At 36.0% G+C, this 23,425-nt stretch overlaps 1 protein-coding gene across 1 annotated transcript; it reads left to right on the forward strand.

The window, feature by feature from the left end:
- The first annotated feature begins 329 nt into the window (after positions 1-329).
- On the forward strand, positions 330-21,952 carry LOC132161421 (bone morphogenetic protein receptor type-2-like). The gene is made up of 13 exons (XM_059571449.1): positions 330-1,207; positions 12,042-12,197; positions 12,277-12,447; positions 12,677-12,784; positions 12,888-12,979; positions 13,611-13,838; positions 14,572-14,686; positions 16,091-16,251; positions 16,378-16,525; positions 16,609-16,745; positions 16,849-17,018; positions 18,833-20,052; positions 21,025-21,952. Exons 1-13 carry the CDS (start codon positions 1,132-1,134, stop codon positions 21,288-21,290), a joined length of 3,048 nt encoding a protein of 1,015 aa, XP_059427432.1. The 5' UTR covers positions 330-1,131; the 3' UTR covers positions 21,291-21,952.
- The last annotated feature ends 1,473 nt before the right edge of the window (positions 21,953-23,425 follow it).

A 23,425-nucleotide genomic window follows, 5' to 3' on the forward strand; every position in this document is an offset into this window, starting at 1 on the left:
GTTTTTATATATATTTACAAAAGACCTAACACTAGTGTTCCCTATTATTTTTTTCTATTCTATCTACTTGTTTTCTTTTTATTTACTATATAAAAAACCCTTGCTTACTGCGTTAGTCTAACTGAGACTTGTCAAAGCACTTACATATTATTGCTCTTTTGTTGATTTTGATTGCTTCTATCGTCCTCATTTATAAGTCGTTTTGGATAAAAGCGTCTGCTAAATGACTAAATGTAATGTAAATGTAAATTATACTATATTATATTATATATGTAAACTGGTTTATCTAAGTCATTTTAAAACAATTATTTTCTGAATGTTAAATGTCAGCCATATTTGCCTGTCTTCATATGGTGTCATTCTCTCAGTCTGCCGCATGAGGGCGCCTCGCCTCTTTTCTCTTATGAATCGGCCCCCACATTGAACAATCGGATCCCGGAGACAATCTGAAGACGAGGCGTTTCCAGTCGCTGTCTGGTCTGCTGCTTCCTGGTCGTCTGCTGTTGCTGCTCACCTTGTTAGGAGTACGGACGAAAACGCAAAACGTACAGTTTCCCAGCTCAGTGAATCATGGAAACAGAGAGAAATCCTGAAACGAAGATCAAAAGATAACGAACGCGAGGAGTATGACGACAAATGGACGTTTTAATAGTCGGGAGTCACGAAACGGATGTTACCCTGTACCACAAACTGTGTGTTTCCATCGAGGAGACTTGCAGTCTCGGGATGTCCCATATAACTGCGCTAAACTCGGATTAGGCAAATGTATGGGGCGCCTGCTTTGGAACAAAGGGTGAAACAAAGTTTGATGTAATTCGTTCATTTGGTTTGTTACCACAGACACAGACTCTCAGTAGACAGATTAAACAGTCTTCAGCTGGTTAGATTTGATGCTTCCTGCTGGAGAGAAAAAAAGCAATGCAAGGGTTTAATGCAAGATCTTTAAGATAGTTTTATTTTATTTTCTATTTCATTGGCATTCTGAAAGGAACAAATTTCTTTTGATGCTGTTTAAAAAAAATGTGATGCTGGACTCTCCAAAGCACAAATATTCAGCTTAGACAGCTGCACAAGTAACCGAGAATAAATCAGAAATTATTGTCTTTGAAGAGGAGGAGAAAAGAAAAGAACATGGCAGTTGAAGGCCGAATAACAATTCTTCACGTTGGACTGATTGCATTGGTGGTTCTTCTGGGTCCTGTGGCCGGTAAGTAATAGTTAACCAATAGTAGCAATAGAAAGAACGGCAGTAAATATCATAGAATTACAGTAAAATTGCTGTTCCACACCCTAGTTTCCATATACCTCCTTGTCTTAATTGTACGCTGAGTGTGTTTGTGTCCTGACAGTTTTGTGGTGAATATACTGCCACCCACATCCGTCAGGAACTCTTAATTTCCTGAGTGTGTGTTTGTGTACTTGTGGATAAGTAGCAAAGCGAGTACGTGTGTGTGTGATTCAAGAGATCTACACTTTTTGTGTCCTCGTCTGTGTGGATGTGTATATATATATATATATATATATATATATATATATATATATATATATATATATATATATATAAACAGTTGTGCCTTTGTATCTGTGTTTATATGCCCATTTAAATATATATATATAAATATAGTCTTTTATGTATGTGTGTGTGCTCTTTCTGGCACTGAGCTGAGCTGCAGAGCTACTGAGCATCACACAGATAAGATAAGAGCTGACCCTGCTCATGGTTCATGTGAGGAGAATAAAGGCTAAACACTGATTAGCTGTTAAGACAAGCATGAAACTTAAATATCTCATCTTGCGGTTTGATGCTTAAATAGGCACATTATGGCTTGCAGATTGGCCTTCTCCACAGCTAACCCCGCAGTCTGACCATGCGGACTGGAAACAGAGCCAAATATCTGCTCGGACACGTATCTGAGGACAGTACACCACTCAAGAACGTTATAAGCTTGCTTATGTCCAGATTCACGCCAGCCTCAGATTTGTATTTACTATGGTGCTATTAAAGTAGTGTTGTTATTGGTTGTAGAGCAGTATCAAACTCACTCAAAGTGTTTTTACAACCAGTATGGAGAACAATTTTATTTTTGCTACAGTGACACAATTGTAGCTTGATTATTAGTTATATAGTTTCAAATATAATATTCAGTTACTCCTTTATTTAATACATGTCTACATTGATAATATAATAAAACTGAATACAAATATCCCAAAGTTCTGTAAGTTAATGTTATAATTTTTGATTACTATAATATAAAAAATCATAAAAAAATATGCAAACAGAATGTAAAATAATACATAATTTACCTGTGAAAACTTATATAATATTTGAAAGTTTTAGACCTGGAAAAGTCATGACAAATGTATAAAATCTTAAAATTCCCCCTGAAACAAAGTTACTGTGAAAACACCCTCTTATTCACTGCATTCCATAGTGTGGAATTGTCTTGGTTTATCATGTTGTTTTGTGAATGCATGCGTTTTTAAACACCATACATTAGAAATTATAAATCCCCAGCAGGATAGTAAGTGTCATGTTTGGGTAGGGAAGGTTGTGTATTTGGTTGTGAGTTGAGAAGCACTAAGACAATGTCATTTCAATTGTGTAGTTCTGATTTGTTCTGTACTCTCTGTAGTATGTTTATAAGAGTGGTTTATCTGTGCTTTGTTTACATACATACCAAGATTTAAAGGAAGATTTCAGTCCAGAATGAACAATTTGACATCATTTACTCTCTACTCTCATCTCATTCCAACTGCATGTTATTTTTTATTTATTTTCTGTGAAATAAGTGTTCTTTAAAAGAATGTAAAAGTTTTGATTTGAAAAATTGATCAGTCAAACAAATTATAAGTCTTTTTGTATGTTAAGCAGACCCAGCAGTGAAAGACAGCTCCTTTTCATTCTGTTCCTTGCCTTGAAATTGGACTGATTGAAATTGTAAAGATAAACACAGAGAGATTTGCTTTTTAGAATGCACAATGTAAGGGAAAGGGGTTCGGTATGTTTTAAAGTTTGCTCATAATTCATGTGCTTTTCTTTTTTCATGAAATGGGGAAATCTTTTGCGGAATATCAGAGTTCTGTATTGGAAAGTGGATGATCAGTCAAACAGATTATTGGCTTGTCTGTATGTTAAGTGGAGCCAAAAGTGAACCTAGTGGAAAAAGAATACAATTCCTTTTTATATCCATTCTGTTCTTGGATTTGTAAGTGGACTCAGATCTCAGCCTCAGCATGAAGTAAACGCAAAGCTCTCCAAAAAAGGATTTTCAGTGTAGTCCATATGATTTGTGCACTATATTCCGAATCTTCAAATCTCATACCATAAATTTGCATGAGGAACAAAGTGATAGGGTATTAAAAATGAAATATAAAAATTAAAATTCTGTCTGATATTGCTAAGCCAATTATTTGTAAGGTATGGTTGATAATTGAATATGGCAGATATTAAATTCTATAGCTTCTAAATAAATTCTAAAAGCTAAAATTAACCATTTGAACTGTTAAATGTTTTTGTGCAGTTCTCTGGCAGTTGCACAATATGCTACATTTAACTTAGTGCATGATTTGTAAACTAATAAATTTTGGTGTTTGCATCACATAACCAGCTCCGTATTTATGGCTTTCCTGTAGTAAATAAACTTGCTTGGTTTGCATTCAGATACAATTCTTGTGAAACACGAGTCACAATAAAAGTGCTCAAAGACATGCAGAAGATCTTAAATACCATGGTTGTTTCAGCAAATGCATTTTTATTTTTATAATATCATGTTTGTTTTTACCTAACAAATGGTTAGGTTTAGTGTAGGTCACGAACATTAACCTTTTAGTGCAACTCGCTGGACATTTAATTTCGGAACTGTTTCGGGGAAAATTGAATGCACTTTTTTCGGTGAATAAATGTGATTATAGTTAATGTAATTTTACAGTAAAATACTGTTAAAAATATGTTTTTTGGAAGTGAAAAAGAAAAAGTCACAGTATAATTTACAGTGACAGACCATAAATTGACACTCTCAGAATTCCCTGCATGACACTTCATATGTGATGTTGTTTTTTTTTAATTAGTTTTGTTCTTATCAGTTGTGTACATTAGGGTTTAATCTTATAGCTAATGTTGTTAAATTAATGTTTAATGCATTATTTCAGTGTCGTGTGTCACCATGATGGGGTTTAGTGTTTGTGTGAATGACACTGTGCAATTTCTATATATAAGTATTGCCCTCCTCAGCTCGTAGAAAAGCTGTTTGTGATGAGCTTTGGTTCGTCACGTGACTTTCTGATCACCACCAGTTTTTGATGGTTATCAGTGCATTACCTTGGTTCAAAACAGATATTAGTATTCAATATGTTGGTTTACCAGTATTTTACCGTAAATGTCACAGATTTTTTTTTTTACAGTGCAAAAATAAGTAGTGATTAATATTAATTAATAATTAATTAGCATGCATCATTTGTTTTACTAATTACTATAGTAGGTACGTTTAACAAGGGCACTGAAAAATAAAGTGTCACCCATTTGTATTATAGCACAGGAGTTATAAGTACTGATTTTATGGTGTCATTTTTCATTTTTGAATTTGAATGAGTAAGTATTCACGACACTTTAATTTTTGAGTGAACTTTTGCTTAAGGGGATAAAACATTTGCTCATTTCATACAGGATGCATTCTTACAGGACAATGGTGAATGACTCCTGTTCACCTCTGACTCACACTTTCTCTCTCACGCACATAAATATTTCTTATCTTGTAAGTATTTTAGTGTACTCAAACGGTTAGGCAGAGCAGCTGGGTGAAAGGATGGCTGGATGGACAGATTGGAGGAAAGGGAAGGGAGGGTTTCTTGGCTGGAAGCATTAGATGTGAATCAGTATGTAGGTCGTGAGCACATTGCTGTGCTTTGTAGTGCTGTAAGAAGTGGAGACCCATGAATTATCCACTTCACTGAGTTGGATTTTGTTTGCAGTTATGCTACTGAAGTGCTTCATAAACTGGATTGCAGGGGTATCAGGTTGCCCGAGTTATAATTTAATAATATTTTGCAGCTTTTGGTGAGGAGGCAGTACAATGCTGGCATGGAGCTCAGCTACAGGAAAGCAAGAGTTCTTGTATTTAATTTAATGCGACAATGAAATGTTTTTAAGTCATAATATATATATATATATACAGTACAGACCAAAAGTTTGGAAACATTACTATTTTTAATGTTTTTGAAAGAAGTTTCTTCTGCTCATCAAGCCTGCATTTATTTGATCAAAAATACAGAATTTTTTTTAATATTGTGATATATTATTACAATTTAAAATAATTGTTTTTACATTTATTATACTTTAAATTATCATTTATTTCTGTGATGCAAAGCTGAATTTTTAGGATCATTATCACATGATTCTTTAGAAATCATTCTAATATGATGATTCATTATCAAAGTTGGAAACAGTTCTGCTGCTTAACATTTTTTCAAAACATGTGATACTTTTTTAGGATACTTTGATGAATAAAAAAAAAAGAAAAGAAAAAGAAGCTATGTTTTTAAAATATAAATATTTTGTAATAACAATATACACTACTGGTCAGTAATTTGGGGTCAGTTATTTTTTTTCTTTATTTTTTTTTAAATAAAATCAATACTTTTATTCAGCAAGGATGTGTTAAATTGATAAAAAGTGATAGTAAAGAAAATATATTATTAGAAAATATATTATTAGAAATGTTTTTTTATTTTGAATAAATGCAGTTCTTTTTAACCTTTTATTCATCAAATATATTAGACAGCAGGACTGTTGCCAACACTCATAATAAATCAGAATATTAGAATGATTTCTAAATGATCATGTGATAGACTGGATGTTACATGTGACACTGAAGGCTGGAGTAATGATGCTGAAAATTCAGCTTTGCATCACAGGAATAAATTATTTTTTTAAAGTATATTCACATAGAAAACTATTATTTTAAGTTGTAATAATATTTCACAATATTACTGTTTTTTCTGTATTTTTTATCAAATAAATGCAGGCTCGATGAGCAGAAGAAACTTCTTTCAAAAACATTAAAAATAGTAATGTTTCTAAACTTTTGGTCTGTACTGTATATATATATATATATATATATATATATATATATATATATATATATATATATATATATATATATATATATATATATATAATATACATACTTTTTTTTTTCTCACTGTTCCTTTCTTACTTTTTTCTGTATGCTGGATAGTGTCTTAATTTTTCTCTACTCACCCTGTCAGAATCTTTGTGGATACACATTATACGCAAACTCTTCCTCCCCAGCGTGCTTGTCACTTGAATACAGAGATGGATGAACAGACCACATTCATTATCTCGATATGTCAACCTGTGTCAGAGCTTCCCATTGGCTGAATGCTCATTAGGTTGATATGTCAGCCAGTGTCGGAAACCACCATCGGCTGATTGTATGATGGAAACTGAATTAGACAAATCACAATCATAATAGAGTTGTATACAATACAATAATACAATTAGAAAAGTGCTTTAATAGAGTACTCTTATCAGTTTCTTTAGTCTAAAAATGCTGGGTTGTTTCAACCCAACTTTGAGTCAAATATCAACTATCCCAGCTTTTGGGATACATTTTTACATTAAATTTTTGACCCAAAAGTTGGGTTGAAACAACCCAGCATTTTTTAGAGTGCATTTCACACCACATGACAGTGTTGTTACACTGCAGGATATTTCAAGATATTTTTCCAACAGTTAGACTCCCATGGATGTCATTCCAAACCTGTACACTCAGAGAAAAAAGGTACAAAATCTACCATTGTGGTACCCTTTCAGAGGGTACAATGTTGTATCCTATTTACCCCTAAAGGGTGCATACAAATACCTTAAAGGTAAATACTGTATTAGTACCTAAAATGTATATACAGGTATTTAAATGTTACATACTTGCACCTTTAGTTAAGTTTAATGTTTGATATGATAAGATATTGCAGCACAAAACTGAAATGTGTCAAACATACAAATACTCCCAAGACAATCATTACTTAATATAAAATAAATAAATTTTAGCTTAATAATAAAATAAAAAATAAACTAAAACTAAAAAATAGTATATATGACTAAAACAGATTCACAGAAAAGGCATCCTAATCAAGGACCTGTAAGTTATCCATACAACAAATTTAAAGCAATGGAGTAAAGGAGAGTTCATGACGTTTAGTTTGGCTCCTGGGTACAACAAATATCTTGTGCCGTCAAAGAGAATAAGTAGGGGTTGGAGCCATAGGCAGGAAAAAATGCAACGGTAATGAATTGTCTTTGAGTATTTTAGTAAGAGTACGTATGTTGGCTATGTATGCCTATTCGACAGCATCGCTTTTGAATCCTCTTTAACTCCTCAGAGAGACCTTTCGGTAGACCACCCCATACTGAACTACCATATACTTGCACTAAATCATCACAAGTAAGACCCGCTTTTTTTGCAGTGCAAAGATAATATATTCTTAGACGCACCTTCGAAATCATGTACTTAATGTGGGCATCCCATGACAAGTCAGAGGATATTTGAACTCCAAGCAATTTAAAGGTGAGGGAGGGAGGGAATGTTGTCCTCTCTCCTGGCACTAATTACCATGTCCACAGTCTTAACTCCATTCGTTGCCAATGTAAATTTCCTATCACCATTCCACCACAGAGTCAAAGGCCTTCTGAGTGAGTCCAGGTAAAGATCCCATTACAAACTCTGTGATTGTTAGATCATCAGCATTTTCATAGGTATTACCGAAAGAAGCAAATATGAATCCAGGCTATTTATACATATGACAAAAAGCAGAGGGGATAGAAGTTCCCCTTGAGGACCACCAGCTGGAACTGGAAAGGAGTTAGACACACATGAGCCCCACTTCACCCTCTGCTCTCTGTTACTCAGATAGCTCCTTACAATAAGCCAAAGGGGGTCGTCTAACATGCAAGTCACCTTAGGAATGTAGCAGTTGACAATGTTCAATTGTGTCAAAAGCTCGAGTGAAATCAATGAAAACAGCGTGTATATCCTGTTAAGTTAAGTGCTTCATTCCAGTGCTGCAGAATTTCAATCAAGGCAGTGTCAGTTGATCTGTTCTTCATAAAGCCATGGTTGTGATGGTTCGATCTTAGTAACTGTATCCTCCAGAATGGCATCTCTGAGGATTCCTTCAAACACTTTTCCAACACCGCTGAGTAGTGAGATCTGGCGATAATCTGCTGGAAAACTAGGCTTTGCTTTTTTAGGAACAGCTTTGACTATAGCCTCCTTCCATTGTTGTGGAAAAATTTTATTCTGGATGCATGTATTGAAGATGTCACATAACACCGGTGCCAACTCTTCATGAAAGGTCTTTAGCACCCAAGGAGGAATTTCACTTGCACTTGGCTGCATTCACTTTACGGAGTCTAATAATAACTTGTCCAATACTCAGAGGAGGTACACTACAATTTGGCAATTTGCAGGTAAATTCTTCCTCATACAAAGAAATATGACTCGCATAATTCCCCACAGAAGCAAAGTGCCTAGCCAGAGTGTCACACTCACATTGCATATGTTTTGATCCTGAGACACCAAGTCAATCTTATCTCCTTCCATCCCCATTAAATTCTTCACTGACTTAAACCATTGTTTTGGCTTAGAGCATTGCAGTACCTCCACCTCGTACTGGAAATATTGTTTCTTTGTGATTTTTTTGGCAATGAATTGATTTAAACTTCCTATAAGAGGTTTTGTCGCCAGAACAAAAAGCACACTGCTTATCTTTTATCAGATCTTTAATTTAAACAGTCCTCCAAGGCTTATCTGTGTTTGTGATAGAGACTTTTTTTAATGGAACTGTATTATCCAAGATAGATATAATAGTGGAAGTAAAGGAACCAACCTTAGCCTCAGGATCCATAGCTTCATGAATGTGAGAAAAATCTGTAGTGTTCATAAGGAGGCCCAGATCCCTGATTGTCTCAGGGGTACATTTTTCTGCAAAACATATGTTTAATAGGCTTGGTGGGCCAGTTTCCTGCATTTATCAAGATAGTCTGATGGTCAGAAGAGCCAACAGGAGGCAAATACTCAGGTATCCGATACATGGAGGAAATATTGGTAAATATGGAGTCTACAGTCTAGATGACTAGCCTTCCTTGTTGCTCCAGCCACAATTTGTTTCAGACCATGTCTGCTGCAGATGGTTTCAGAATTGTACTTATTTGTACCACGAAGTATGACAATTGCAGCCTGCTGATAGTTATATTCAATATATCTGAGACAACTATCCTAATACTGTGAGATGTATTGTATATCCAGGAAAAATTACAGTTGAATCTGGGATACCATCATTTAGCCAAGACTCTGAAACGGCGACAACTGCTGAGTTATTATTCAGTGCTACACTGTGCAGCTCGTCACATTTGTGATGTAAAGAACGCACATTAGAAAGGAGAAAACCAGGAATAGATGGTATTGACTTGTGTTGGTTTATCTTGATATGAATTAAATTCTTAGATTGATAACAACAGTCAGATAAAAATTTTCTTTGTCCAGTTGACTGTCTTTTAATATCCACAGCAGTTCCACAAGAAGTAGGGCGATTTCCAACAATTGTACATATTGAACGAATATAGTTTCTCCCAGCTCTCTTCTCCCTTGGGCGATATCTGAGTCGAAGAATCCCATGTAACTGCAGTATGTTCTTAACTTCAGGAGCCAAAGGAGATGCACATCTTCTCAGACTTCTTCAAAAATTAAAATCACCTAAATGTCCCGGTTGTGCCATTGTAAGGAGAAAAGGGAAACAATTACTTAAATATGGTTTCCTCAATAGTTTCCTATCATCCACCCAGCTGTAGAAGAGTAGGATAGCATACCAAAATCCATCCAAAATTTCCCAGAAATAAATCCACATGTCCTAACTCCCAATATAGCAATATAATCATACAAATAAAACATCTACCCGTGAGAAGGTACCACCCTAGTGACAGTTTTTGTTCCTTTTATTCTGAGTGTTTATGACTTTCTTCTACTGCGAACAGAAAAGATGAATGTTGGTAACCCAACAGTTTCTCATTGACTTCCATTGTATTTTTTTGTCCATATAATGGGAACCAAAAAACTGTCTCTTATGTTTCACAGAAGAAAGAAATTCATATAAGTTTGGCAGAACATGAGTGTGAGTAAATTATGTCAGAAACACTACACATTTTGTCAAAAATAAGTTTTGAGCAATACTGGGTTTCTTAATTAATCGGTCCTGTGACAAAGAGGTTTCACTCCACTATGCTCAAATTCAAATAAAAGAGAATGTGAAAATATATATAAAATCAATAAAAATTCAATCACACCCACTTAAAAATGTATTTCAGCATTGTTGTTTTTATTATATATATATATAATAAATTACTCATAGTTGAAATTACTCAATATAATTACTCAATATTATAACTCAATATTTGTGGACAATATATGGCCATTGACTTTCAGAACAGTAAAATTAAAACTTTTTTAATTTAAACTTACTACAGTATATGTATGTATTTAGTGTGAACATAAATTAATAATACCTGAAAAACGTGTTTATATATTTCCAGAGTGTGTGCATGTACATGTGATGTGTTTGTGTGTGTCTATGCACGCACTCTCAGGGTTAGTGTGTAGGTTTAGTAGAATAAAGCCCCCTGGGTAACTGCTCAGTTGTGTTGCTATCAGAAAACATTCACATCCTCCTCCACAAGCAGACCATGAGCAGAGAAGAGAGTGGGAGGGGAGAGAGACATGCCTTTATGGACATCATAGCTAAGGATGACCTTGGACATAATCTCCCAAAGCTGAGCTCCTTTCCAGGATACTTGTCATCTGCATTCCTCACTGATAGTGTCTTTTAAACTGCAGCCCTTAAGAAAAACAATCATCATGCATCACCCGCATAAGTTTGCTTCTCACAAAGCCTGTCTGACTAAGATATGGCTTTCTCAAAACAACTGGCCACAGAAGAACACCAGTCACATCCATACCCAGTTTTTAATTCTCTGCTACTTGCTAGATTGTACTGAGCACCTGTTAAGATATCATAATAACCCCCCTTTAGACCCAGACAGAATCCATCATGTAGTAAGACAGGTCTTCATAGACCTTATGTAGAACCCTGCTGAAAAAAACAATAGAAACAATCACAAAAATTCTAATGGTTTCCACTATAGATACCATTACAAAGATTACAAACCATCATCTTTTAACCATTAAAACCATTTTAAAAAAATGGTTTCCTGTAGTGTGTTTTGGGACATATTACATTAGGATTTAGTGGTTTTAACAAGCCATCATTATAGAAGGCGACCAATTACCAGTAGAGACCAAGAGTCACCATTACAGTTTTCATTAAAACCAGTACAATATCCACTAAAGCCAGTAAAACCATTACAAATTCTGTGATAGGTTCTATAGTTTTTTTTCAGCAGGGAAATGTTATTTTTTTTTTAAATGTCATTTTTGCCACTTTATAGGGCTTGAACAGATAAATACACATACTTGTATGTGTCAAAATTCCCATCTTTGCAAGTATCCTCATAAACCCAGTAATCTAGGTCTTAAGTGAGAGTAAACAGCTGAAAAAGAAAACACATGTGACAATATACTGGATCAGGGCAGCTCTTAAAGTGACAGCAGTCTAATATTCCTGCTCTCTGACATTCATGTTAATCAAACAACAAAAGAGAGAAAATCTCTCATTGCTCTTGACTAAATCACTTTTGTAACTTTTGTTTTATAGGCTTGTACTGTAAAATTTATATTAATGCAACAAACTGCCATTAAGAAGATGATCATATACAGTATACATTTAGGCCTATATATATATATTTATATGAGAGAGAGGTAATTTCATTTTCTGAATACACCGGCTTTGAACAAGACTCATCTAATCAGATCTTCTTCTCATTTTTTTATGTTATATTAGAAAATTATGAAAAATATATATTTTAGAATATTTACAGTACTTATATTTTGGAATATCTACCTCTGACTTTTTAGCTGCACAGAGTGAGCAGAGGGAGTGTGCGTTCACTGAAAAGCCACATGGAGAGGCGCGTGTCTTTCTTGAGAACTCCACCATTCGCTGTGATCATGGAGTTCACTGCTTTGGACTCTGGGTGAAAAAGAACAATGAAATTCTGCTGGAGAAGCAAGGTATGTAAATACATTCCACGCATTCACACACAAATCACTTTACAGTCAGTCTCACCTTGATTTACTCCATTTAAAACAGGTTGCTGGACAGGTAAACACCAGGAGTGCTATGACCGCTGCACGGTGACCAGCCCACCATCAATGGCCAAGAATGGAACGCTTCGATTCTGCTGCTGCAAAAAAGACATGTGCAACCTGAACTTTACTGAGGACTTCCCACCTCCTTCCCCCACCACCCTACAGCCTCTACGTGAGTGTGTGGTTCATAGACATACAGCGAGTGTTCAGCAAACGAAAAACAAATTAGTTTTTGAGTGAAAGATGTGTTTGCACTAACAGTAGATAAAAATGACAGATGGGTAAAATTATTTTAATTATTTGTAATTGCATTATTAATATTTATTATTATAATGAATATTTGTAAATCCTAGTTCATTACCTGATCCATGATCTAACGTTTGGTCTTTTAATCCTTCAAGATTCCCGCCATCTTTATAGAGAGGAAGCCATAGTTGCAGCATTAGCAACTGTGTTCATGGTTGCTGTCCTCGTCATTCTGCTTTTTTTCGGCTACCGCATTCTAAGAGGTGCATTGCTATAGTGATGTTATGATGCTTTTCATGTGTGATTCGATCCTGCCAATGAAATTACCTATGTGCATGAGGATTTATATACCTATGTGTATTTCAGGACGTGGTAAACACTCTCTGCATACCTTGGATATTCTGGAGACTGTGCTTTCCCCACCTTCTCTGGATTTAGACAACCTAGTACTGCTGGAGGTGACCAATCACAGCCTGATTCTTTTTTCCGCCTCATTTAAGCAAATAAAATAGTGTAAATAAACCCCTACAGAAAATGTGAGTATTGATGAAGTAACATAAGCTGTGTAAAAAAAATGGTAAAATGTTTGATTTGTTTAAAAATCACATAGCGCAGTGATACTATAATAAAATAATATATAATTTCATATTATAATATATAATGTATAAAAAAATATATATATATCTGCTGAAGACCCATAGTCCTGTTGTAAATATTAAAGTGAAAGTAATGGCATTTGTAATGACAATTCACAAAATAATTCTATTTTAACATTATATTCATCATATAATCCTGAAAAAATGCATTATTTTTACAAAAACATTAAACAGCACAGCTATTTTCAACAGAGATGATAAGAAATGTTTCTTCAGCCAGAAATCAGCATATTAAAATGATTTCTGGAGGATCATCACAGGAATAAATTACACTTTAAAACCTATTAAAATAGGAAACAGTTCTTTTAAATTGTAATCATATTTTATAATGTTTAACAGTACTTCTGATCATGTAAATGCAGCTTTGGAGAGCAGAAAATCTCACTGACTCCAAGGATTTGAACAGTGCAATATTTCTTTCTTTTCCTCATAGCTGATTGGCCGGGGCCGGTATGGAACAGTATATCGCGGTTCACTGGAGGACCGATCTTTGGCAGTGAAAGTTTTTGTTTCTGCTAACCGGCAGCAGTTTACTAATGAGCGTATGATTTATCGCCTCCTCTTGGATCATGAGAATGTAGCACGCTTCTTAGAGAGCGAGGAACGTGTCGGTACAGAAGGCCGGACAGAGTCTCTCCTCTTGCTGGAGTTTTACCCGCATGTGAGTATCGCAAGAACACTGAGGAAGTGCAAACTCTAATCTAATTCCAGATTGCTTATTCTTTTCCTCCCAGCCATTTCTCAGTCTGTTTCAGTTTTTTTTCTCTCTCACATTCCTTCTCAACAACACTGCTCCAAAAGTGCCAGCGCACGCATTTATTTTGTGGTTATATTTAGAGACCCGAGGGATCTGATGTCATGTTTGATCTTGTGGTAACAGCATCCTGCAAGTGTAATGCGATATCTGAAACCCGCTTATTCTCTTCCTTCATTTTTGCCTTTTTCATCCTCTGGAACAAGGAAAAGGTTACAGTTTAGCAGAATATCCTCATTTTACCTCTCGCCACATACTCACGCCCACAACACACTCTCTTGATATTATGGAGGAAGAGAGATTATTGACTGAGCTGAGAAGTTTTCAATTATTCATAACCGTGGGCTTTCAGCCTGTACTTCCTGTGGGCTAACCTCAAGCCAGGTTGCCACAGTGACAAGAGGCATCCCTGAGGTATGGCAGGAGTGCATTAATTGTGCTACTCCTGTAATTTTGAGATACAGCACCGCTTTTCTTTTTTGCTCTGTGGTTAAATCTCATCCTCCCTCGCTTCTCCCTCCTCTTCCCCTCCTCTCACCCCCCCCCCCCCCCCACCCCCCGTCCCGTTTTTCCTGAGCGTTCCTTCCTGTACTTTGCAGATGATTTCCTCTGAATAGAGTACTCCCTCTGTTTTTCCCAGGGCTCTCTGTGCACGTATCTGTGCGGGCGGACTGTGGACTGGCTGAGCTGTTGTCGTTTGGCTCTGTCTGTCACCAGAGGGTTGGCGTACCTGCACACAGAGATACAGAGAGGGGGTGAGACACAAAATAACAAATAAATTCAGATTTCAGACAGTTGTTGTTCCAATGCCGAGTTCTGTTAAATACAAAAGATGAATTCTGATGACTATAGTGGCCACTCTTTTTCATACAATTATGATATACAGTACACTACTATTCAAAGGTTTAGGGCCAGTAAGAATTTTTGGGGAAAGATATTAATATTATAATGCAGCAAGCACACATTACATTGGTCAAATGCAAAAGTAAAGACATTTATAATGTTACATTTCTATTTTTAAAAACATTTAATTCATCAAACAATCCAGAAAAAATAGCAGTTTATAAAAAAATATTAGACAGCACAACTAGATTACTAGAGCAATGGTTGCTAAAAATGACACGTATAAATAATATTTATAATATATCAATATAGAGAGCAGTTATTTTCAATTGTATTAATTTTTCACAATTTTATTGTTTTTACTCTATTTTTGATCAATTAAATACAGCCTGCGCGAGCATAGGAGCTTTCTACCATTTTTTTTTTACTTGGATCTCAGGCTGTCAAGCTCTAAAACAGAACAAAGTTGTCAACTATTTAAAAAACACTTTTATATTTTAAGCATGGAGCATGGATGTGTGAGTGGGTGTATGTGCTTTATTTATAGCTTCAGTCTGAGAAAGCAGGAAGGTAGCGTTGGGGCGTAATTCACAGTGCTTTTTTTAGTTTCTCTTTGTCTTTGTTTCAGTGTGAAAGGCTCTAAAAGTGTTCAGATTTTATTTAATAAAAAAAAAATGCATGAAAAAGAAAGGCATAAAGACTGTGACAGAAAGAGAGACTAAAGAGTCTTCATCTTCAGTGCAGTCATCCTGATATATAATAACAGATCCTTTTTTAACTCTCAGAAACTGGCCAAACTTCAAACACACTCATATATGTTCTCATACACAGCATTATTATATAACCGTGTGGTTCTAAAATCTGTTCGGATGGGCCACTTGCAAACCAATATTGGTTTTCAAACAGATATTCATTTCAGAAGTTTAATGACCTATATTACCTATATTAGTAATCAGTAAATAAATTCAATTATTTACTGATAAAACACATGAAAAATTAAATGATAAAATAAACATTTAATAAAATTGTCATTTTTTAAATTATATATTTAAGTGGCTTTTGTAAAACAGAGGAAACAAACATAAGCCACTCAAAATATTTTTTAAGTGTTTTAAGCACTTGTGCCTAACTTGACCACTCACATTGATAAAAATCCCTGTTACATAGGTTATTTCTGGAGACACAAGTGGGTCCTAGTGCTCTCTAGTGGTAATGATATTATGATTCACTCTTGTGTAATTTTTCTCTCCTTCTCTCATCTCTCATCCCCCTCTTTCAATCTCTCTTTTCCTTCCCTCTCTTGTTCTCATTGTTAGATGTGTATAAACCGGCCGTGTCCCACCGGGATCTGAACAGTAGGAATGTGCTGGTGAAGACAGATGGCTCATGTGTGATCAGTGATTTTGGACTTTCCATGATTCTGACGGGAAAGAGACCGCCTGGGCACGGAGAAGAGGACAACAGTGCCATCAGTGAGGTCAGCAAACAGCAATTTAGCATGGTCCAGTCTGATCTAACCCAACAAAATCTAAAGCAGACCAGTGTTTTGGACAATAATACCTCAGACTAATCATATGTTTTACCCCTTTATCTCACTCAATAGGTGGGTACAGTGCGATACATGGCTCCAGAAGTGTTAGAAGGTGCAGTCAATCTAAGAGATTGTGAGTCAGCACTGAAACAAGTGGATGTTTATGCACTGGGTCTGCTTTACTGGGAGACCTTCATGCGGTGTGCGGACCTCTTCCCAGGTACCACACACACATGTACACATGAAAATCTTTCCATTTCACAGCTGCTGTTTGTACTCAGTAAAAATCTTCTCTTGCACTAGGTGAGACAGTTCCAGCTTTTCAGATGGCATTTCAGGCAGAGGTGGGTAATCACCCTACCATAGAAGACATGCAGGCATTTGTGTCCCGAGAAAAAGAAAGACCCAAATTCCCAGAGGCCTGGAAAGAGAATAACCTGGTAAGAAATTAAGATGTGAACACACTCTAATGCAACTTATCAGCTCTCAGTGGACTAAAATAGATTTGTTGATGTTGATGTATGTGCCTGTGTATATCTGCAGACAGTGCACTCTTTGAAAGAGACAATGGAAGACTGCTGGGATCAGGATGCTGAAGCCCGACTGACGGCTCAGTGTGCAGAGGAGAGACTTTCTGAACTGGTCCTTATCTGGGACAGGGAAAAATCAGTCAGTCCTGCTCTCAACCCCAGTACTGCACTGTTTAACCACAGGTAATCAATAAACAGTGTTTACCATACAGTCACAGGTAATCAAAAAACAATAATTATTGACCACTAACTGTATAAGCACAGATAACCAATAACCAATAATTACTGACCACTCACTGTACAACCACAGGAATAACCAATATTTACCATATATTCACAGGTAATCAAAAAACAATAATTATTGCCCACTTACCGTACAACCACAGGTAATCAATAACCAATATTTACCATACAATCACAGGTAATCAATAACCAATAATTACTGACCACCTACTGTACAACCACAGGTAATCAATTACCAGTAATTATTGTACAACCACAGGTAATAAATAACAAATACAATTACAGGTAATCAGTAACCAGTAATTATTGTACAACCACAGGTAATAAATAACAAATATGACTACAGGTAACCAATAACCAGTAATTATTGTACAACCACAGGTAATAAATAACAAATACGACTACAGTTAATCAATAACCAGTAATTATTGTACAACCACAGGTAATAAATAACAAATACGACTACAGGTAATCAATAACCAGTACTTATTGTAAAACCACAGGTAATAAATAACAAATACGACTACAGGTAATCAATAACCAGTACTTATTGTACAACCACAGGTAATAAATAACAAATACGACTACAGGTAATCAATAACCAGTAATTATTGTACAACCACAGGTAATAAATAACAAATACGACTACAGGTAATCAATAACCAGTACTTATTGTAAAACCACAGGTAATAAATAACAAATACGACTACAGGTAATCAATAACCACTAATTATTGTACAACCACAGGTAATAAATAACAAATACGACTACATGTAATCAATAACCAGTAATTATTGTACAACCACAGGTAATATATAACAAATACAACTACAGGTTATCAATAACCAGTAATTATTGTACAACCACAGGTAATAAATAACAAATACAACTACGAGTAATCAATAACCAGTAATTATTGTACAACCACAGGTAATAAATAACAAATACAACTACGGGTAATCAATAACCAGTAATTATTGTACAACCACAGGTAATAAATAACAAATACAACTACATGTAATCAATAACCAGTAATTATTGTACAACCACAGGTAATAAATAACAAATACAACTACAGGTAATCAATAACCAGTATTTATTGTACAACCACAGGTAATAAATAACAAATACAACTACAGGTAATCAATAACCAGTAATTATTGTACAACCACAGGTAATAAATAACAAATACAACTACAGGTAATCAGTAACCAGTAATTATTGTACAACCACAGGTAATAAATAACAAATACAACTACAGGTAATCAGTAACCAGTAATTATTGTACAACCACAGGTAATAAATAACAAATACAACTACAGGTAATCAGTAACCAGTAATTATTGTACAACCACAGGTAATAAATAACATATACAACTTAAGGTAATCAGTAACCAGTGATTACTTACCATTCACTGTACAACTGTAGATAATCAGCAATCACTGATTGAACAACCTCATTACTGTACTGTATGACCACAAGCAGTAAATAACCAGTACTTGCTACATAATCCAACTTCAACAATGCATTGAAACAATTAATTCAGCCACATGCAGGTAATTATTCATTAATATTGCACAATGCACACCCCTAGTTAGTCCCAGATAAAGTCTGTAGAACTCCTGATACTTAATAACTAATTAGCACAAACTTTCACAAATCATGGTCTATTGTTGTCATTTGCGGTGTGCATAAGTCTATGTAGGCCTTTATCTTACAGTAAGTGATTGTTATTTCAACTTAACTTTTCTAGGAACTTCTCTGCTGGAAGACAGATGCCTAAGGTGGGTTCTTTCCATGAACACTCATCTACAAACACTGAAGACCACGAGGGCACTGATAAACCCCTCCACAATGACACCTCAATGGACCCACCATCGGTGGGAGGGTCTAACCCTGTAGAGAAGAACAGGAACTGCATCAACTATGAGTGGCAGCAGGCCCAATCACGACAGTCCGGGACAGAAAGCTCCTCCCCTACTCCTGTCTCAGATTCCTGCAATGCCACACAGCCTCCACCAGTGGGCAACAGTATCCCTCCCTGTGCTCAGCTGACCCAGGAAGACCTGGAGATACCTAAACTGGACCCAAGTGAAGTCCAGAGGAACTTGAGAGAGAGCTCTGACGAGAGCCTGATGGAGCATTCGCAGAAGCAGTTCTGCTCTCCGGAAACATCGACCTCACGTGGCCCGTTCTACCCCCTCATGAAGATGGCTTCTGAGGTTTCAGGGTCACAGGGTTCTGGTCGGCTAACTGACACCCCTATAACCATCTTACCTAAGCAGCAGAACGTTCCTAAGAGGCCAAGTAGCCTAAGTCTCCATGCTAAGCCTTCTGGGAAAACACCCGCCTTGTCATCTTCATCACTGCGGATGAAGTTTGGGAAGCTTGGAAAGTCAAATCTTAAGAAAGTTGAAATGGGTGTGGCTAAAGCCAGTGCGGTCAGAGCGGCACATGAGGCCAGGCCAGTTACCGTTGCCAACAACGATGCTGCGGCAGCAGCAGTGAGTAAATATGCGAACGGAGCAGCACCTGAGTCAGCAGGAAGTGCAGCCAGTGCCACTGATGTCCGTTGGAAGGGCGCCATGAGTTCAGAGGACTTGACCTTTGGCCTCTTGAACACTAGCCCTGACGAGCAAGAGCCTCTTCTGAGAAGAGAGGCACATCCTGACAATGCGAACAACAACAACAGCAATAACAACAATGGCGAGGGAGAGGGTGAGGGAGACACTGAGGGTGGAGGAGAGGGAGGAGAGAACAGTGAGAATGTTGGTCCAACAGGAGATGCTTCATCAGCTTCTACCGTGGATTCTGTTGCGCTGCCCGGCCCGTGTCCTGCCCCAACCGTGGTTCCTCCACAGGCACAACCCCAAGCTCAGACACAAGGAGAGGCCCTGCTCAGACAGAACCGCGTGCGCAGACCTGAGAGACCCAACTCACTAGATCTGTCCATCACCACACTGCCATTACTAGGTGAGTATCAATGCTTTCAAACTAAATGTGTCCTTGTGAATGCAAAATATGTTCTTTCTTTGCAGAACCAAAGAGTTTTTGTTTCAAGGGGTATGTGGAATAACTGGAGCTATTCATATATCCAGTTATCCAGTTATTTTGTAGCTCCTAAGTCTACTTTATATTAGTATTTTTTTTTTATCATATTATCTTGTATTGTCATAATTATAAACAAGCTGGTTTGTAGTGCATTTGACCTTTTTAAACCATTGCACCACTAGTTTTATCTCACTTTGTTATTCTTCTAGTTATTTATGCACAGTGGTGACTGAATTTGAAGTCTTGCACATTCACAGAAAATAGCTTTACTTTCACGTGGCAAACTAAGATAATAGAATTTGTGCAACAAAAATCAATTGAGTTGAAGAATTGTGACATTTCTGGACCTTTAAGACACTGCTTATATTTTATGTAGCTTATCTATTTCTTCTGTTAATTTCTACAAAGGTTTCCAAACTTTATTTTTGTCTATTTTAGAGCTTCCTGTAACAGTGGATAATAATTCTTTAATATTTAATTATTGCTAATTAACATATGATAACATGATCTAAAGTTACATTAAATAGTAGTTTTTATATTTAGTTGATTAGTTTTATGTGTAGTTAAATGGCGTCATTGTTACAGTGCAGTTATGCATTTAAGTACAGAGTAATATTAATTTACTACATGCACTTACTATATGGTTAGGGTGTACTAGTGTGTAATTATGCATAATTTATTGTTATTATAATAGTAAGTACATGTAACGTGTAACAAGAACACCTTAAAACAAAGTGTTACTGCAAAATGAATTGCTCTGTAAATTGTTTGAAAAAAGATTTTGTTTTGGAACAATTTACACATAAATACATTCTTCTCATGTTTCATGAACAAGGCCCATTGTTTTACATTTTGAAATCACGTTTATGTTGTAATCTCTTGGTTTACCCACAGATGGCAAGTCTGCCTGTGACATGACCGAGGGATCGGGAGATAAAATCAAGAAGCGAGTGAAGACACCTTACGCTCTGAAGAAGTGGCGTCCTGCCAGCTGGGTTATCACCACAGATACACTGGATGCTGAAGTCAACAACAACAATCGTCATGGAGGGCCCGGTCAGAATCAGGCCGGTACCAGCAGACCTAAATCAGCCTCTGCCGTGAATCTAGGTAGTCGGGGAGGATCTCGCTTCTCAGATCCCAATGACTGTGACTTTTGAACATAAACCTCACTTTGCTCTTGAAAACAAATTTCAAATCAAACTCTACAGCTCTACAAAGTCTAAAGTTTGTGGAGACAAGTGTGGACTGGACCATATAAATGTCTTAAATTGAACCCCAGTTGTAAGCACAGTAAGAGTCTTTACATTGAAAAGAGCTATGCAGCCATCTTTTAGTTTAATGTTTTTGTATGTTTCTTTTTAATGAAGCCACTTTTTGGTTGCACTTTTTTGCTTGAATTTATAAATCAAAATTATTTTGTCCATTTAAAATGGTCCCTAATATTAAACCAGTGTAAATGTGTACTTAAGCATCACATTCCCAAGGTCATGGAAAATGTCAGAGAATTTTGATTACTAGACCTGGAAAGAAATCAATTAATGTTAATATTAATTCTTAGTTATGCTCATCTCTAAAATACTTCATTTCTCTTTGTGAGTGTAACCTCTATAAAATATAAAAATCATGAAAACTCGTCGGTCAGAATATGTGGAAATTAACACTTATTTACATTTGTAAGGTTACAAAGCTTTCATTTTTTCCCCATGCAGACCTGCTGAATATGTTTACATTCTCTAATATTTTGCCATGCATGGTTTCAGCAGCTATGAGATTTATGAGACAATATAACTGAAGTTCTGTGTTCGGCTATTGTAAGTGCTGTTGTCTGTGCAAAATAACAGCAGGCTTCTCTTTCTGAGGTCTGAAAGAAGCCAACAGACTACAGAAACAGCAATTCAAAACATTTCACTGTGGTGGCACTAGGTATATCAGCATCAGACAAGCTTTACCCAGAGATGCAAGACAAAGCTGCACTGTTCTGGATCCTGTTTAACTGTCTAATGATGCTTTGGACCTACTTGTTATTTACTTATTTTTCTATGTGTAAGTGAGTGTGCCTAAGCACACAAGATCAGTTCTCTGTGTGTTTGTTCCTGTGTCTTGTCTCTAGTCGTGTGAAAGGTTTTTGTGCTGCATGCTTGTAACTATTCCTATAGGGATGTGCATCTTTGTATACACTTACCTGTTCCAATCATTTGATGAACAAAAAGTCAACAAAGGGCAAAGGATCGAATAATCGGATAGAAACCTGAGAATAGTCTTTTTTTAAAGCACAGCACACAAGAGTGGCTTTTTTTTTGCTATGCACAATGACATGAAGCAAGCAGCTCTGGTCTGAAATCAAACCTTCTTATGTTACTAAACTGCTCTGGCATGTCAATGATAATGAATCAGACGCTGTTATTATAATCATATGAGTCCCATACTATCCTTACCTGAACTGGCACAAGATACTTTCAGCTGCATCCCTATGTGTGTTTATGCACAAATATGTGCTTGCTTGTGCATGTATGCGTGGATGAATGTTTGTATGATGTTATTCTCCTGTTAACACAATCTTTGTAATCGTAGTGTCGTGGTCAATCATTTTATTACCCCTTGCTGAGACATTTTGAAAATTGTGATTTGTATAAGAAGGTGCAGACTGTAAAAGTGTATCGTTATTTGCAGATTTAAATTAAATTATGCTTTGCATTTGCACAGTCTCTGTTTATCATGATGAAAATCATGAAAATCTCACTGTCATCAAACACTTGGAGTTGCAATATGAGAGTTTCACCACTAGTCGGCGCGCTAAAACATTTTTTTTTTTTAACCTTGACCCATTAGAATTGGTGCATGCATTTTTTATTTAAACTAGGCTACTGCACTGCTGTCAAATGATTAATCGCGATTAATCACATCCAAAATAAAAGTTTTTGTTTACATAATATGTGTGTGTGCTGTGTATATTTATTATTTATATATAAATACACATATATTTTTTTAAATATTTACATATATTTACACGTATATATTTATATTCATGTAATTGATAAATCTAAATATAATTAATATACACGATATATTGTTTTCTGAAATATATACATGCATGTGTGTGTGTTTATATATACTTAATGAATATACACAGCACACAAACATATTATGTAAACAAAAACTTATATTGGATGCGATTAATCGTTTGACAGCACTAATTTAAACCTTTTTTTACCACCACTCTTAGGTAAAATTGAAATTTAGGATTTATATGTGGAATAACTGGTGCACCTTTTATGAAGCCTGTTAATACACG

The sequence above is a fragment of the Carassius carassius genome, chromosome 17, assembly GCF_963082965.1.
Source record: "Carassius carassius chromosome 17, fCarCar2.1, whole genome shotgun sequence".
Classification (NCBI taxonomy): domain Eukaryota; kingdom Metazoa; phylum Chordata; class Actinopteri; order Cypriniformes; family Cyprinidae; genus Carassius; species Carassius carassius.

Coding starts and splice junctions, on each gene's coding strand:
- LOC132161421 (XM_059571449.1), top strand. CDS start 1,132: ATGGCAGTTGAAGGCCGAATAACAATTCTTCACGTTGGACTGATTGCA. Junction 12,448..12,676: donor CACCACCCTACAGCCTCTAC/GTGAGTGTGTGG, acceptor TAATCCTTCAAG/ATTCCCGCCATCTTTATAGA. Junction 16,746..16,848: donor CCTGGAAAGAGAATAACCTG/GTAAGAAATTAA, acceptor GTATATCTGCAG/ACAGTGCACTCTTTGAAAGA.